The sequence below is a fragment of the Calonectris borealis genome, chromosome Z, assembly GCF_964195595.1.
Source record: "Calonectris borealis chromosome Z, bCalBor7.hap1.2, whole genome shotgun sequence".
In the NCBI taxonomy this organism is placed as follows: domain Eukaryota; kingdom Metazoa; phylum Chordata; class Aves; order Procellariiformes; family Procellariidae; genus Calonectris; species Calonectris borealis.
The window spans coordinates 46,074,956-46,091,618 of record NC_134352.1 but is presented as its reverse complement, the minus strand read 5'-3'; the positions used below and the strand labels follow the sequence as shown (position 1 = coordinate 46,091,618).

Below are 16,663 nucleotides of genomic sequence, written 5' to 3'. Positions count from 1 at the left end.
GGGCGGGAGGCCGGGCCGCGCCCGCCCCGCTGCCGCCCCGCCCCCCGCGCGTTACCCGCGGCTCCCCGCGGGCCGCTGACCCGGAAGCGCTCTGCCGCCCGGGCCGGCGCGGCGCGGCGGGGCCGGCTGGGGAGGTGGAAGATGGCCGAGTCGCCGGAGGAGGTGGCGGTGCTGGTGCAGCGGGTGGTGAAGGACATTCGCAACGCCTTCCAGCGGAACCCCCACATGTGAGTGGGGCGGGGGCCGGCGGCGGCCGGGGCCGGGCCGGGCCGGGGCGGGAACGCTGCCCGCCCTCAGCCCCCGTGCAGGCGCCTCGGCCGGCGGCGGCCCCGCTCCCACGCCTGCGGGCGCGCGGGCGGGGGTGTGGGGTCCCCGGCGGGGGCGCGGCGGGCCGCCCGGCGCGCAGCGGTGCCTGCCAGGGCCTGGTGCCGGGCCCAAGGTCACGTCGTGAGGGGCCGCGGGGACCGGCCGGTTTCCCCACCCGGCGCAGGTCTTCAGCGCGGCACCTCCCCGGGGCGTGCCGGCCTGCGAGCGGGAGGACCGGCGCCGGGCGGCTTCCCTGGCACCTGTGCTTCATCGGGGCGGGTCGCTGATGCCGCATTTCTCGGGTGCTCTCCTGCTGCCTCCCCTTCTTCGGGATAACGCCACGTACCTGCTCCGGGAGTTTGAGTAACTCCCTGCTGCTGCTGAGCCCTGCGGCTGCTTCGTCAGCCTGCCGGCACAAACGGCCTCCCCGGTACTCGGTTACGGAAACCGGCAAGGACTCTGGAAGGGATGAATATCTTTTTAAAGACGAGGTCTCAGATGAACTCTACGTGAATTTGAGGTTTCACCACGTTAAACTTGTGGTGTAGCCGAGATGGGGTTGACCTTTGCCCGCGGGTCGGGCGTGCCGAGGCCCGCCGAAGGCAGCGGGGTCTGGCTGTGTCGGCGGCGGAGCGTTAGCGCTGGTGGAAGCCAATCTCAGGATGGAAGCCTACTGAATTGCACCCTCCTACAAACAGCGCAGTTTGATGAATGCTACCTTCAAATCTGTATCTGTCACTGGGGATGCCAGTGCTTTTCATTGTGTGTTGTTTGGAAGGAGACAAAGAGAATGACTATGTAAATACAAACTAGAGTTATTGCCATCTTGTAAGAATCAGGTTTATCTAACAATATGGGGGTCAGATCGTCTGCGTTCTATTTTCAGTTCAGTTCCACTGCTGACCAGCTCTGAGACCTTGATGTAGGTACCTCCCATATTTCTGTTTCCTTCCCCACCCTGTTTTGTTTTAAGACACAGACTGTTTAGGGAAACATCTTTCTATCTATTTTTGTAAACTCCATATTGGTTATGGCAAATGAAGTAGCATGTAATGGATAACAACTTCATAACACAAGTACGGTGTATTTGTGTCAGTTGGAAACGCTGCAGTCTCTGAGGTGGTGGCCTATTAATCTGTTCCAGAAAATGGTGTGCTAAGCAACTACATAGGAAAATTTTACGGGCACTTAATTTATCCCTTTCCTTAAAAGAAAGGATTAGAATGAATACCCTAATGTTTCTATAAATGTAATAAGCAACTTGTGTGGGTGGCCAGGTTTTAAAATACAGCATATGGATGCTGTCTAAAAAAGAACTGCGTTTTGCCATGATGCTTCATTTTTAGGTTGCGAGGCATAATGTGCTGTAAACAGCCAGTATTTGTGAATGAATGTTCTGATTCTTCTTAGCTCCTACTGCGACATCAGAATTATTTATTGGTAGCAAACTTCGAGCTTGTGTTTTTGAAGAATATGGTGCTGTTGCCGTTTTCTTTCATAGATGCAATCTCAGAGATGAAAGTAGGCTATAAGAGTTGTGTGCTCTGAGACTCATGCGCTGTGTCATGCTTCAAGTGAGGAAGCGCAAGCTACTGCTAGTTTACCCCCTAAAGTAGAAAAAGCGGCAATTCTGTCTGCTAGATTTCTGAACTGCAGTACTTGAAATGGGGCTATGCATGGCCAGTGTAGACTGCGGGCCCTTCGCTACGATGCCTCTCTGCCTCTAGAGCGCCAGGTTGCAGCCATCCTGGCCAGAAGTTTTCATCTCGGAGACACCTCATCTTCCTGCTGGTGGCCAAGACAGTCATAACCAGCTGCAGTCCCTGACAGATGTTATCCTCTTGAATAGGAAGCCTGTTTGTGTCACAGACCCAGGTTTGAATTCTTTTACATGGCATCTGCGTGGCTCCACTGAAAATAAGGGATCTGCCACAGAACAGGTGTTCCTGTTCACATCTCATACTTTTGTCCCCTACTCATCTCTCTTCCAGCATTTGTTGTCCCTTGTCTTTGACTGTTTGCTGCCTCCCTTTACATCTGACAGAATGGGTGTTTTGTTCTGCAGGTTCACCGTTTTGTAGGTTTTAATGGGGGTGTTGTCTCTGATCAACACTAAAAAGCATATAAAAATACAGGTTTAGACTAAGTAGAACGTTGTTTCTCTTTTTGCTTTAAATAAAATTTGCAGCAAGACTGTGCATCTTTTTAAGCCGAGCTTACTTCTAACTAAATATACAATAGAAAATTCTTTTTGCGTTGTCTCTGATAGCTCCATTTTCTTCAGATGCATAACTGTGTTAGCATGCTGGTTTTCAATTTTGTAAGGCTGTGAAATTTACTGGGAGATATTTTTACCCAGTCCTACAAGCATAGGTCCTGATAAAGTCGTATGCGTGAGCTATCCTACTGGAACTGAACGGATCACCAACAGTGAGCAGATCAATATATACTTTCTTTTTGAACTTTGTTGTTCTTTTGCATGTGAAGTCAAACAGAACTCACTTGTCAAAAAAGTACATTGATAGGCATAATTGGAAAGATGAACTCTTAGATGGTAGCCCAGCATTTGTGTACAAAATCTGAGGATACTCTTTATGGTTTGCCCAGAATCATTTATGTCACTGTAACTCAGATAATTTTTTCTGTCTCAATTTACTACATTCTTTACAACGTAGTAAAATTACCACACTTCATTTTGTTACATTTGGAACTCTGAATCAAGGTTTCTCCTGGTGTGATTGCGAATTTCTCTGCAGGGGATTCAGGAAGAAACATACTACCTTAAGTCCTTGCTGTAGCCAAGTATGAAATTTGTCTTGCCAATGTTCTTTTAGTTAGATTGTTTAATACCTTTATGCAGCATTGATACTTCCAAATATACCAATAGTAAGTAAAAATAATTTGCTTATAATACTTAGTGAGAGGGGTCATCAGTGCCGAACTTTGTTATTGCAGCAGAAGTTTCCAATCAAGTGGAGATTAATGTGAGAGCAAACAAAAGAAAACTCCTAGAGTGGAAGTGTCATATTTATAGTTTCTTTAGAAGCAAATATTGGCTAGAAGTACTTTAGATTTCAGTAATATATTACTGTTCTTTCATTTATGAAAGATTTTGGTTGTACCACTAAGATGATGACTAATCATAATGTGCAAATTAATTTATTATTTGAAATTCTAAAAGGGAATTGTGTATATGATGCACTGCACAGTAAGGAAAAAAAAAAGTTTCAACTCTTGGACTTAGGCCCCCCTCTTCCCTACCTTTCTAATGTTGTAAATTCATTAGCCATGTAGTCATTTCATGAGATTTATTTTCATGTAGAAATACACACTTTTCAAGTGTCCACACTCTGGGTTGTCTTCCAGTATTGAAAGATTTTTATAATTGCAGAAATATTCAACTACATAGGTCCAGTCTTTATTGTCAGTAGAATCGTAGTTGAATCGTATCCAGTAATTGTACCTCATTGAGATTTCGCAGCCATTATTTAATATCCTCTGTCTAATTCTGTAGGGAGAGGCTGGGTTATTTTAAAGATGATCTTCCAGGAAAAAATCAGAGAAGGTGCCTTCACATGGGCACCTAAAGCTGAAGACCTGTCACGGTAGCATCACAAGAAATGCCTCCTTCCCTAGCAGTACTGTGGTATTGCAGTTTTGTGAAAGAGGGAACTTTTTTGTATCATCATGATTTTGGAAGTTTAAAGTAGGTTGGCTAGGGTTTATTTTGGGGAGGGCCATTGAATGGCTGAATCAACAGACTGGGGCTCTTGAAGCAGGTCCTGCAACGGCTTGTCAGTACTGTCCTGTCACGGCTGAGGTGTGCGCCATGGACCAGGTCTGGATTGTGCAGCTTCACGGTCTCATCTTGCACATCTTCTCTAGTCTCTGCACAGGTTGAATAAGCTCTGTAATGGCTGCAGACTTCATGAAAACCAAGCTAAAATCTTCCACTACGTTCTGGCTGCTTCCACGGTGTATTTTAGGAATGTGAACTAGCGTGCTGTCCTGTAAATACAGAGATAATTCATGCAGGTTTTTGGAACGTGACTGTGGTGCTTGCTTTGAGGAAAATAAATGTAAAAGCACAAAATAACTCCTAAAATTCAAGAGACAATATCAGAAAACTGGGAAATCTAGGGAAAGAAATTAAATCTTACTTTCGTAGTAGATGGTGCTTCTGTACAAAATACCAACAAACAGCAGCCCTCAATTGGTGTCTCCTTCAGTATTGTGAGCAGCTTGCAGCTGTCACTTGACCTAAATAGGCGTCCTCTATCCTGCAATGAATTTGGGCAATCCTGTCACATGAACAGGCACGTCTTCCGTCATGTGGCCAGGGGTGGTTGGCACAAGATGAAGGGTACTTCAGTCACTTCATTTTACAAGCACTAATTCAGCGGTGCCTGCATGTGAGTGCTGCTGCAGAAGCTTTCTATGGGTACATGATGGAGCAGAGACTGCAGGTGTTCTCAAGCAGAGTCTCCTGGGCTGACAGACATGCCCTGTTACTTGCTCCTTCTGCAGATCTGAGGGGCCTTCAGGAGCAGCCTTTAGGAGCAGAAATAGGTGGTGGTTTGAATGAATTGTTTCAGCTGTGAGATAGGCACCCCACCTTAGATAAATCTGGCCTCCTGGTATTTTGCATCTGTTCCTTCTCAGGAACTGAATGCAACATACAATTTCTGAACCACGTGGATCATCAAAAACAATACCAAGGTGTTGGAGACAACATTTCTACCAAATGACAAGTCCTGGTTTGCATCTTCGCAAAAACTGAGTAGTTACCAGATAAACCATTTTTTGTGTTGTATTGTATCTTGGTGAATTTCATTATGCAGTGGTCTAGTCCTCTGCTGATTTCGGCTAGCTGAGCGTGTTCTGGAGTTGGGGTGTTTCAGGCTGACTTGTCAGCTGTTTTGGAGTTGGGGTGTTTCAGCTGACTTGTCAGCTCTGTGCAAACCCTGCCTGTCTGTCATTTTGGCATGTTTAAAGCAGTGTTATGAAACTTAGCTCACCTGAGTCAGACTTTTTGTATTTGCTAAGAAGTGAAGGTGTGGATGTATGGTTGTGTGATTTTTTTCTCTCCTTGCTGTTTACACCAGTTTAGTATGCTGTTTGTAAGCAACAGCTGGTAAATTCATGTGGTAGTTCATGGCGTTAATTAGCAAAGCTGTGGATGACTACATCTTCATTGCAGGTGTGGACCTCTATGTCCCTATATGCGAGGCCAGGCAAAGTTTGGCCAAGGACTGGATTTAACATTCATAAAAGAAAGGAGCCAGCAGTAAGTACAAACTTCAGGCTATACGGTACCATGTTGAAAGAAGCAGACTGGAATGTCATTTTAGGTCTAATCTGACTAGCTTCCTGAAGAGCTTACCTTGTGTTGAGTGTAGCAGCAGAGATGAGAATCTTGCTTTGATACCATTGCTTGCAATTGGTAGGGTAGGAAAATGCTGCTTTTCCTCTCTTTGTTCTCAGATGACCAGGGATGAGTAAGGCACCTGGGTGTGGAGGCAGAGCCAAGTGATTTGCAAATATCTTACCTCAAATTACTTAAGGTCTTTGTGGCTTGTGATGAATGTTGTGATGTATGGAAGATTAAATCTGTTTTTTGAATACGCAAATATATTCTTAAACAAGCATGCGGTGTCACTTTTGATTACTTTAGTAATAATCCAGTGAGGACACGGAACTAAATCTGTACACTCAAGTATTGTCCAAAAATTAGTTTAAGATAATTGAGTTGAGGTTGTGGGTTGACACTTGGAGTGTATCTGTAGACCTTGCATTGAGAAAATTTAAGATGGAGAATTGGCTTTCTATCTAAGATCACAAGAGATCTTTTTTTTCCTGCCTGAGATCTGAGGATCTCCCTTCTCAGCAACAAAATTTTCCACTAGGCAGGAGTTGGTGGAGAAATCATGCATAATGGAAAGTATAAAATAATGTTGCTTTGTGTCCAAACAAGTGTGAATGCTTGACGAGCTGTGTTTGTTTTTAAGAAGCTGTTGAAGCTGCTCTTCCAACATTCCTACAAGCTAGAGAAAGCCGAGGAAAAAGTAAAATATGGTATGGCCCTTTGAAACTAAACATCTGAGTCTCATGTGCTTTGCTTGCTGGTATGAATTTTTGTGGCCATCACTATTTTTTTAAAGGCTTGATTAAAGCATCTTATGCCAAGTTGCCGTTTAATCAGACTGGCCTCTTTGTCTCAAATCTTCCCCCTGTTCAGCAGGCTGCCTTGCATAGGAGAAGGAAAAATAGGACATGTGGAAACATACGTGTGGGAATGTGCACATTGCTGTCTGTGATTTTCTTTTGCATGATCTTTGGTTTCAGAGCACAGGGTCACGCTGCTGCAGGGTGCACCTGGCTAGCTTTGGGTCAGTCAGGTGCCTGTACTGGTTAACCTGTTTTTTTCCCTTGCAGTAGCAGTTGTTACAGCTCCATCACATCTCCATCACAAAGCCACGGGTACTTGTGTTAATTCAGCTCAATTAAACTGCTTGGGTGATAATCTAAAAATATAAAAAAAGGCACCTTCCTCATTTAGGATCTTTGGGAAAATCTAATAAAACTTTTCTGTTTATCTTAAGGTGAGAAGAGTCAGAATCACCAAAAGGAACCTTCCTAGAAAACATTTAAAGGATTTTGAACTCATTCTGGCTCATCTAATCATGGCTATTACTTCCAGAGTCTTCAGCAAGTCATAAAATATTTCTGGTTTTCTATCAGTACAGCATTGGGGAACTAATACAAAATTTTTGTAGTGGCTCTTAACTCAAAACCACAACTGGCTTTTATATTGTGACTGAATAAATTATACAGAGGTAAAATACATTTACTTTTTTGCTCAACTTAGATCTTTATTCATGCCTTAAAACATGTTTGAATCATTTATTTGCCAAGTTAAAACACTGCGTGAGTTTTGCAGAGGATGTCTTTCTGAAAATGCACTTTATCGTACCTGCAGTCTGGCAAGAATCAAGAAGGTGAACGGAGGATAATGAGTACAGATTTCAGTAAAAACAGGGAAAAAGGTGATGGACTGACTGGGTCCAGTCTGCTCTATTGAGAAAAATAATTGGCATCTATTGGAAATAAGTTTAATTATATTTCTTTCTGTTTTTTAAGAGATGAAATTGGATTAATACCCTGCCCTGAAGCCAGGTATAACCGGAGCCCTATCGTCCTGGTAGAAAACAAGCTTGGTGTGGAGAGCTGGTGTGTCAAGTTTCTTTTGCCATATGTCCACAATAAACTTCTCCTCTACAGACAAAGAAAACAATGGCTGAACAAAGATGGTAAGTTACCCAGTTGGAGAATAGTATCTTAGGTAATTCTTAATGCACATTTTTTTACTTATCATACAATCATAGAATCATTTAGGTTGGAAAAGACCCTTAAGATCATCGAGTCCAACCGTAAATCTAACACTGCCAAGTCCACCACTAAACCATGTCCCTAAGCACTACATCTACACGTCTTTTAAAATACCTCCAGAGATGGTGACTCAACCACGTCCCTGGGCAGCCTGTTCCAATGCTTGACAACCCTTTTGGTGAAGAATTTTTTCTTAATGTCCAATCTAAACCTCCCCTGGCTCAAATTGAGGCCATTTCCTCTCATCCTATCACTTGTTACTTGGGAAGAGAGACCGACCCCCACCTCACTACAACCTCCTTTCAGGTAGTTGTAGAGCGCGATGAGGTCTCCCCTCAACCTCCTCTTCTCCAGGCTAAACAGTCCCAGTTCCTTCAGCTGCTCCTCATAAGACTTGTGCTCCAGGCCCTTCACCAGCTTCGTTGCTCTTCTTGGGATGCGCTCCGGCAACTCAATGTCCTTCTTGTAGTGAGGGGCCCAAAACTGAACACAGTATTCCAGGTGCGGCCTCACCAGTGCCGAATACAGGGGCACGATCATTTCCCTAGTCCTGGCCACCCTGTTTCTGATACAGGCCAGGATGCCGTTGGCCTTCTTGGCCACCTGGGCACACTGCCGGCTCATGTTCAGCCGGCTGTCAATCAGCACCCCCAGGTCCTTTTCCTCTGGGCAGCTTTCCAGCCACTCTTCCCCAAGCCTGTAGCGTTGCCTGGGGTTGTTGTGACTCAAGTGCAGGACCCGGCACTTGGCCTTGTTGAACCTCATACAGTTGGCCTCAGCCCATCGATCCAGCCTGTCCAGGTCCCTCTGCAGAGCCTTCCTACCCTCAAGCAGATCAACACTGCTGCCCAGCTTGGTGTTGTCTGCAAACTTACTGAGGGAGCACTTGATCCCCTCATCCAGGTCATTTACCTTTTTTGACACTACGCTGGCCTTTCCTAAAGCCAGTTTAACCTGTTCTGAAAGAATTGAGTGTTACTGGGGGGGGAGGGCAGGCTTTGGATTGTGCATCTTGGCAACCTAAACAAGTTGTAGGGTTGCTTAGTTGAAAATGTAAATCCTTTCTCTCTTGCCCAAGCTGGAAGGGTTAGAGGGAGGTGACTTATTTCGGTGAGTGATTTAGGGAAGTGATGTTAAAACAGGAATTTTGTCCTGTTTTCCTGAGTCAGAAGGAAAACTGCGGATCTAAAGTAAGAAACAAGTGCAGTGTTTTTCAGACATAGGGGTACCAGAAATCATTAGTCAATACAGCTCGGTAATTTTAAAGCTTTATTTCCTTTTTCATCTTTTTGTTTTGGTTTGGTTTTTAGTTTGTTTTATTTGCATGAAAAATACTTTAGTATATGTCGCCTATTTTGAATTTTTTTAAAGAATTACAAACAGGTGTGACTTGGGAGATATTTGACTGCTTACAAAGTGTCCTATTCCGTTCAGAGTAAGAATGAAAAAGAGTAACTGTAGTTTAAGAAACTAATTTTTCTGCTCATGGTTTCAGATTTCTTTTAAATAGCAGTCAGCATAAAAAATCTTCTTACTCTCTAGGCTTATCTCAGTGTCTCATTTCTGGTGTTTATTCATATTCCTTTTGAGGCTTCTTTCTGGTATCTTCTACCTGCTAGGGCATTTTTTCACATTTTTGTGTCCCAGAAAGAGGATGTCTTTTCTGTTGAAGAACACCCCGTGACCCCTCACAGAGTTCAGATCTTCAGTATCTCACATACACCTGGGTTTCAGTTTGGGGCTGTTACCATATTTCATTTTTTTCTCTTTGCATGAAACTAACCAAATCCATAAAGTACTGGCTATGTCCATTGTGCTTTAAAACGACTGCGTCGGACTATCTTACCCTCCTGGAACATACCCAACAGCCACCATCCACTGGGTTGTGTTGATTGCAACTGTAGCAAAGGCAATCTCCCTGGTTGCTTGATGAACTAGTGAGTTAAATATAATGTTTTAAATAGTGGGATGCTAGCAGACATCTGATGCAGACTCTAGAATCTGGTCATTATATAACTAACATGCTGTACCGTCTTGAACAGATAGGTTTTGAGAGTACATCTGTGTGGATCAGGACGAGAGGTCTGGTTAGTAACATCTCTTTCTTGATATAACTGCCATTTGCTTTTCTCTTCTTTAATTTTTTATTACAATTTAAGTGGATGAAGGCAGCTGTACACTTACCCTCATTACAGTGTAGGGTAAGGGATGGTGAGATGATGTTAGTTGAGTCTATAAATGTGCACTTGAGCTTCTTTTGCATTCAGGGATTATATAGAGAAAGAAGATTGAGGTCTTTAGTAAAACTTGGCAAGGGAGCATTCTTAAGGCAATGAATGTTGCCTACTTTTGTTTGCCTGAGGGCGGGGTCTAGAGTTGTTAAACAGACTTTAATTCCTTATTACAAACACATGGATATATAACGCAAGCGCTTTGAAAAGAGTAGCATTAAATGGCAGAGAGGGTTCATAATGTGAGCATGGATGTGCTTGCCTTCTAGTGGATAGAGAGAAGTCAGACATAGGAACTTTTTACCTCTTTGCAAGCCAGATCATGATAAAGAGGACCCCATTCCACTGGCAACATACAGTCTTCCAGTGCTGGCTGTGTACCTTGGGTGGTGTTACAGTGACAAAGCACTGGCTTGATACTTGGACTTAATTCTCCATTCAGAAGAGTAGCTTAAGAAAGTTGAAGTGTTTTCATGCGTTGTTGGGTATGACTGATCTGTTCATTGTCTGTATTTTGTTTTTGTCTAACAGATTTTTTGTGTGTGTGTGTTCCACCCCCCACACCACCACCACCCCCCCACACCCCTAGAGGGTTGATGTCATGTCATTATGTGATTATCTAGGAAAAGTGTTTTGGGGACTTTGTAGATTTTACGTTGTCCTTTATTTTTTGTTTTCACGTCATTTATTTTCTAGACTATTCTTTCTCGTTACAGACACCTTTAAAAGACTTTTATTCCTAGGAGATGTGTATTTCTAACGTAAGTAACTTCCATTTCTTACTTGGTCTCTGTGGTTTACGGTTGGACCTGGTAAGACTTGGATCTTTTTGATAGCTGCCACCAAGTTGCTGCTGATCTGTTCAGTTCTGATAGAAACCAGTGATTGCAAATTCAGAATTTATAATGCAGACGATTATAAAATTTAATAAAAAGAGCTTTCATATAAGGAATATAAATAATGTTGACTCTGACATGTAGCCAGAAACAAATTTAAAGAGATGAACCTGCTAGCACAGGCAGTCTTAGCAAGACTAATGGTTCTCACTGCAGTGTTTTTTGCAGGTCTGAGGTGGGAGTTTGTGAGGTGTATTTTGATTATGCTGCAGATCTTCTGCAGGGAGACTTTTCTTTTTAGTCTCAAGTGTTACAGAAAAGTCCTTCCCTAGAAATTGCTATGCAGACAAAAACTTGTTGTTTCAAGCCAAAATACAAACCACTGAGATTTCTGTCCTCTTGCATTGGGAGGCTGGAGACCACTGGTAGCTGTTAGCTAAAGGGCAGCTGGGTGCTAATGTGCTGGCACCCAGCTCCATTGACACCGGTCAGGCGCTTTGTGGCGGTGACACTGTGGCACATGCCTATTCCACCAGGATGGTACGGTGCACCGACTGCTTGAAGAGTGCCTCTGCTTTCGTCCCAGACGAAGCCTTGCAGAACCCTTCCTCTCAAAATGCAGATCATAAAGTTGTGTCGGTAAATACTGGAGTGGCATGAAGTTTAGATTGCTGCCTGCCAAGTTTGTTGAGACTTGTTTGGTTTTATTCTTTTGAAAATGAAACTCCATTCTCCTTTGTTTCTTCAATTACAAAAGTCAGTTTAAAATGTGTGAGAAGAGGTGATCTACAGCATTTTCACGTCTGTTGAGGTTTTGTGTCACTACTGTAAAACATGATCAGGACCTCCATGTTAATAATCTGTTTGTAAAGCAAGGAACAGCTTATAGGGTTTAGTATGTTTTACCATAATTGAGTTTCACATTTGATAGGAAGTTTTAGCAGAAACTGAACCGCAGTGGTGGAGGGAATGAAGGCGGAAGTCTTTCCCAGGTCTTACAGAATTGTCTCTAATGTAGCGTAAGTAGGCGTACTGTATCAAGAGATGTTACGTTTTCTGTACATTTGAAACATCCTCAAGGATTTTGCTCCAAATTCATTTTTGTAGACAAAAGTGTATACTTGGAATTTGGCAAGGTAGTTGTTTTCTTCTGAATGTAGCGATGGGATAGATTGGTTTGTTACTGCTGCAAAACTTGATTGCATATTCTATTGATTCTTGTAATAAACAGTGATTGCAAACATAGTCTCTTGTTACCTCTTTTGTGTTGTTCGAATTACTGTAAGCCATTTTAAATAGAACAGAGAAGAAAAACAGGGTGCTGATTCAAGTGTCTGCTTTCAGATGTGGTGTCTGATATTTTTCTGGCAGGATTGTGGAAGAAGGAAGTGCTTTATAGTCAGTCATTGGTAGCGTACTCTTAGAGATGTTTAATTTAGTTGTGGTTCCTTTTGCATACTTGGAATCCAGAATCATGACTACTTCTCTTCTTGCTATTGTTCCAGTTTAGAAATCCTAATTTTACAATATGTTTTTATCCTTTCTTCAATATTTTTTTTTATTTATGCAAGCATATTATTTGTATTATCACAAGATCGTTTTCTGAAATTGCTATGAACTACTTCTGTTTTTATGGAAAGTATTGCTATGCATACTCGCAGAATATCCTTACTTCCCATGAATCTGTGTTTCCACTTCTGCAACACTTTTCTGAAAAGCACATCTTAGTGTAATACACTTAGAAAAATAAAAATCTGGATACAGCCATATTTAAAAACAAAATGAGTTAAAAACGTATTATCATATTTGTCCTTTTGCAGCAGGGGAGACTTAGATGTACAAAAGGACATGGATGTTGTGAGCACCTGTGATGCTAGTTTGCTTAAAATGTGTCCAGCAAAAAGTGCTTTTAAATTGTAAATAAAAGATGTTTTTTGTTACTGACGCTGGCAACTACTACCATTTTGTGCCAGATCTGTCGTAAGACTTTCTATTGAGAAGTGGCTCAGAGGTTACTAACATTGTGTCATTTGACATCTCTGGCTCAGAATCCACATTTTGTGAAATCTTCATCTATTACTTGTTGCACAAAGCATCAAAGAACATTCGACATGAAAGAACTGGGTATTGCTTTGAGATTTTCCTTTTGTCTGCTTCTTTCCTTTGATAATGTTCAGGATACAGTGAACCTCTGTAACGGGAAAACGGACAAAATGGTAGACAAGCTTCTGTTTAGGTTGGGCTCGATTTGGTGCTGTTCCAGACCTTTGACATTACCAGAATAGTCATGTTAACTGGAAATCATGACTTAGTAGGATAAACAAACTATATTGTTCTAAGTGGAGTCATATAGACTGTGAAAACCGTTTCTAAAAAGTATTCAAGAGACTGAACTAGGTTGTAATAAGCTTTTGCTTAACGTGTCTTGTCAACCATAGCATATACAGTGGTAGTATCTAATAATTACTAAAACCATTATTGCATTCAGAAAATCCAACACTCAAAAGTTCAGACTTTTTTATGACTTAATCAGAATGCCTCTAATCCTGTTCTTTGTTGCAGCATTTTACTGCATCTCTACTTTTCTTCTTACCCTGCACTGCAGTTTCATCTACCTTTCCCTCTCATAGCAAACACCTTTCCCTTCTGTGACAAATGAGAAAGTCCTGCAGGCATCTCCTTTATTGCACAGTCCTGTTGCATTGCTACTTACTATGGTTGAGCATTGGAACCTTTAGATGCAGCCCACTGACCTCTTGGCAAAGTGATAAGCAGTGAAGATAAAGTTCACTGTGGGAAGTGTCAATCAACCTAGATTTGGTGCGCTGAACTCTTCATAATATGTTTCAAAAAATTACACTAAGCCAATGATTTGCTGGCAGTCTAGATTAAATATAACTTCAAGCAAGTTTAAAAAATATGTGACACTTGTCAAGGGGAGAAGCTAGTATTAAAGATTTTTGTGTTTGGGATTTTTTGGGTTTGGTGGGGTTTTTTGTTGTTCTCTCAGTTGGAGAGAAAGTTGGCTGGATGGGGTAAAAATGCAATTAACCTAATAAAGGTATTTAGCCTTGCTTTGTGTTAGTAACAAAGCTTGTAATTCCCGATCCTTTTTTTTTTTTTTTAATTATTATTTTTGCCTTGAAGAAACTCTCGGTTGCCATGTGGTAGGTACTGTGAATTTGACATCAAAAAGATTTATGTTATCTTGGAAGAGTTATTATTATTTCTTGACCTATTGCATTTTGAAAGGCAATTTGTGTGTATTGTTTATGACACAAGGTAATAATAGCAGAATAATTATTATTACTTATAGCATTTAATTATTTATATTCATGATATGTAAAATTGAGAGATTTTAAAAATATAGTATAACTACTAATATTTTGAGAAGGTAAAATGGAAAATCTACATGAAACAATGACAGCTCACAATTTTAACTATGGAGCCTCATAAAACTCATGTTTTGTTAAATGTTGCCAATGAAGTTTTTGAATGTAAAATTGAAACAGTAGTCAGCAAAACACTTAGTAGGTGTTTAATTTTACATATGTGAGTAATCCTGGATATTTCAATTGGGAAATTCATCTGTCTAAAATTAAATAAGTGTTGAAGTATTTTGCTGGTTCAGGGTTTGGATAAGTGAAAGAAAAAGCTTTGTACGTTTAGGCAGCAAATTAGGAAGAAGCTTTGTGCATATGAGCAATACTCATTCCCTGGCAACAAAGAGGGGTTTAAAAGGAAATCTTTCATTAAAGGAAAAAAAAATCTCAACTAAATCTCATGAAAATAGAATTTTTAAAATTTCACCATAACAGCTTAGTGCAAAATCGACATAGTACACTAAATAATTTTTTTTCTCACCCACCCCCCCCCCCCCCCAATTATATGTTGGCATAACATGTTCCTCTTAAGCAGGAACATCATGGGAAATACAAAATTACTTTGTTGGACATAAATGAACGAGCAGTCATACAGTAATATACAAAGGTATTCCACCTTTTGACCCACTTAAATATTAACTTCTCTCAAAGTCTTGGTTCAGAGATACATGAAGCCACGTTCCTTCGCATTTTGAATTAATATGCTCCATCATTGTTGCATTTCATCATTGACTTTTTAAAATTTCATTTTACAGTCATATTAACTGCACTAACCAGAGATCTAGTTCCATGAGTTACCCTCTTTTTCCTTTTCATTTTTTCCCTTAAAAAGTAGTAAAGTGCCTGTTATTTGCTGGAAATCACCTGGAGTACAATCTATTCAGTAGGTTAAATGTAGGGTGATTAGGAGAGAATGTAGCCAGACCTTCTTGGCAGTAAAAGTCTGGGTAGTCACGTTCAGTTTTGAAGCAAGTTTCTTCTTCTTACTCAATTGCAAAATTACCATGTAAATTTAAGAATTGTGATTGCAGGACAGGTTAACTGACCTGATGCTGTGTCTCCTGAGAGCGGAGGTTAAGGGAGCCAACGCAGTGAGAGTCGTTAGTATCTCAAGCTTAAGTGGAGAATCATAAACCCTCACTGTTACCCTGGTGGGACTAAAAACTGCTCAAATGGTGCAGTGGAGTGCAAGGAACGGGAAGGACTAGATTATAGTGAAATTACTCTTCCATTCTCAGCAACCATATACCTCAGTCTTGTTTTTACGACATCGTTAAAAGTAAGTGTTATACGTAAATCTACAGTCTGTGCAGTGCTTAAATGCAGGGATGCAAACAAATGTTCTGTTGGTTCTTTTTTTAGTGCGTTAGTCTTAAAACCTCAGTCTGAAGCAAGGCTGTCACTTCAGAATGTATTTAAAGTGTTTCCTCTGCAGTTAGATAGTGGAGTTATTTCGTGATTCTAATTCATGGTTATGGTGTTTCATTTTCCTAGCTATAGGTTTTTTATAGTATGTGTATTTTTTGTAACAGTATAGTATATGGCAACCATCTGCAGCTCAGACTTGTACTGAAATAGTAGGGTATATTTTTAATGGTACTATCTTATTTAAAAATTGTTGGATTTTCTTTGAAGAATTCTCTGTTTATGATATATACAGTGTGTCTGCAATTTAAATCACTAAATACAAGGATTCTATGTAATGGTTGTCCCTCACTGAGGGCATACTGTTTGTTTGATTATAGCAGTACAGGTAGAGGTCAGAAATTTCCACTTGCAGACTTCTTAGATGTGAGTTGTTAGCAAGACAGAAGTCCACTATTTTAAATAATGAAAAGGAAGGAATGGCAGATTTTGCTCCCTCTTGAATTAAGCTAGCATTTCTTCTGGAATGAGACAGAGCAGTGTTTTGCAGAGGTGGGCATCCATAGGTACAGCAGCCCGTGGAGGAGAGACTTGGAGGAAGGACAGGGAATAAGGGAGTGCAGAGAGAATACTGCTGTGTACAAATCATTACTAATCTTTGTGTCTCTTTTTCAATCGCTTTTAGAGCTGATAGATATCACGTGTACCCTGCTGCTGCTGAACCCCGACTTCACCACTGCTTGGAATGTGAGGTATGTTGCACTCAGCAAGTGACATCAGAAAGACCTGGGCCTTATGTGCGAGTCAGCTGTAAGCTTTGTTTGAAGTGGTAATTAGTGACACAGCAAGAGCTTTTCAGCTAAGGAGTGCTGAAGGAATGTTAAAAATCTCTTCTATCCCGTATGCCTTGCAGATAATTTCAGGCTGTCTTACTGATGTCTGCTGTCTGTCTTCACTGTTTCATTTTACCCCTCTTTGACTATTATACCTGAGTTCTTTTGCAATAACAGTTCAATTTGCTGCCATTACCAGTGCAGCTCATCAAAGCTGAATAGCCCTCAATACATACAGTGCAAGAGAAGGGGAGGAAGACGGCTATCCTTTATTCCAGATGCATTCTCCCCCACCCTGCTTCTTTCTTGTACCTGTTGGA

General features: G+C 41.5%; 1 protein-coding gene across 5 annotated transcripts in view; it reads left to right on the top strand.

The window, feature by feature from the left end:
* Positions 1–100: 100 nt before the first annotated feature.
* The window catches only part of PTAR1 (protein prenyltransferase alpha subunit repeat containing 1), a 36,411-nt gene continuing 19,848 nt past the window's right edge, over positions 101–16,663 (top strand). For all 5 annotated transcript variants that reach the window (XM_075137215.1, XM_075137214.1, XM_075137213.1 and 2 more), the window contains exons 1-3: positions 101–227; positions 7,447–7,616; positions 16,196–16,262. In XM_075137215.1, the coding sequence (XP_074993316.1) occupies positions 142–227; positions 7,447–7,616; positions 16,196–16,262 (323 nt within the window). In that variant the 5' untranslated portion in view covers positions 101–141. The remainder of the gene's footprint in view (positions 228–7,446; positions 7,617–16,195; positions 16,263–16,663) is intronic.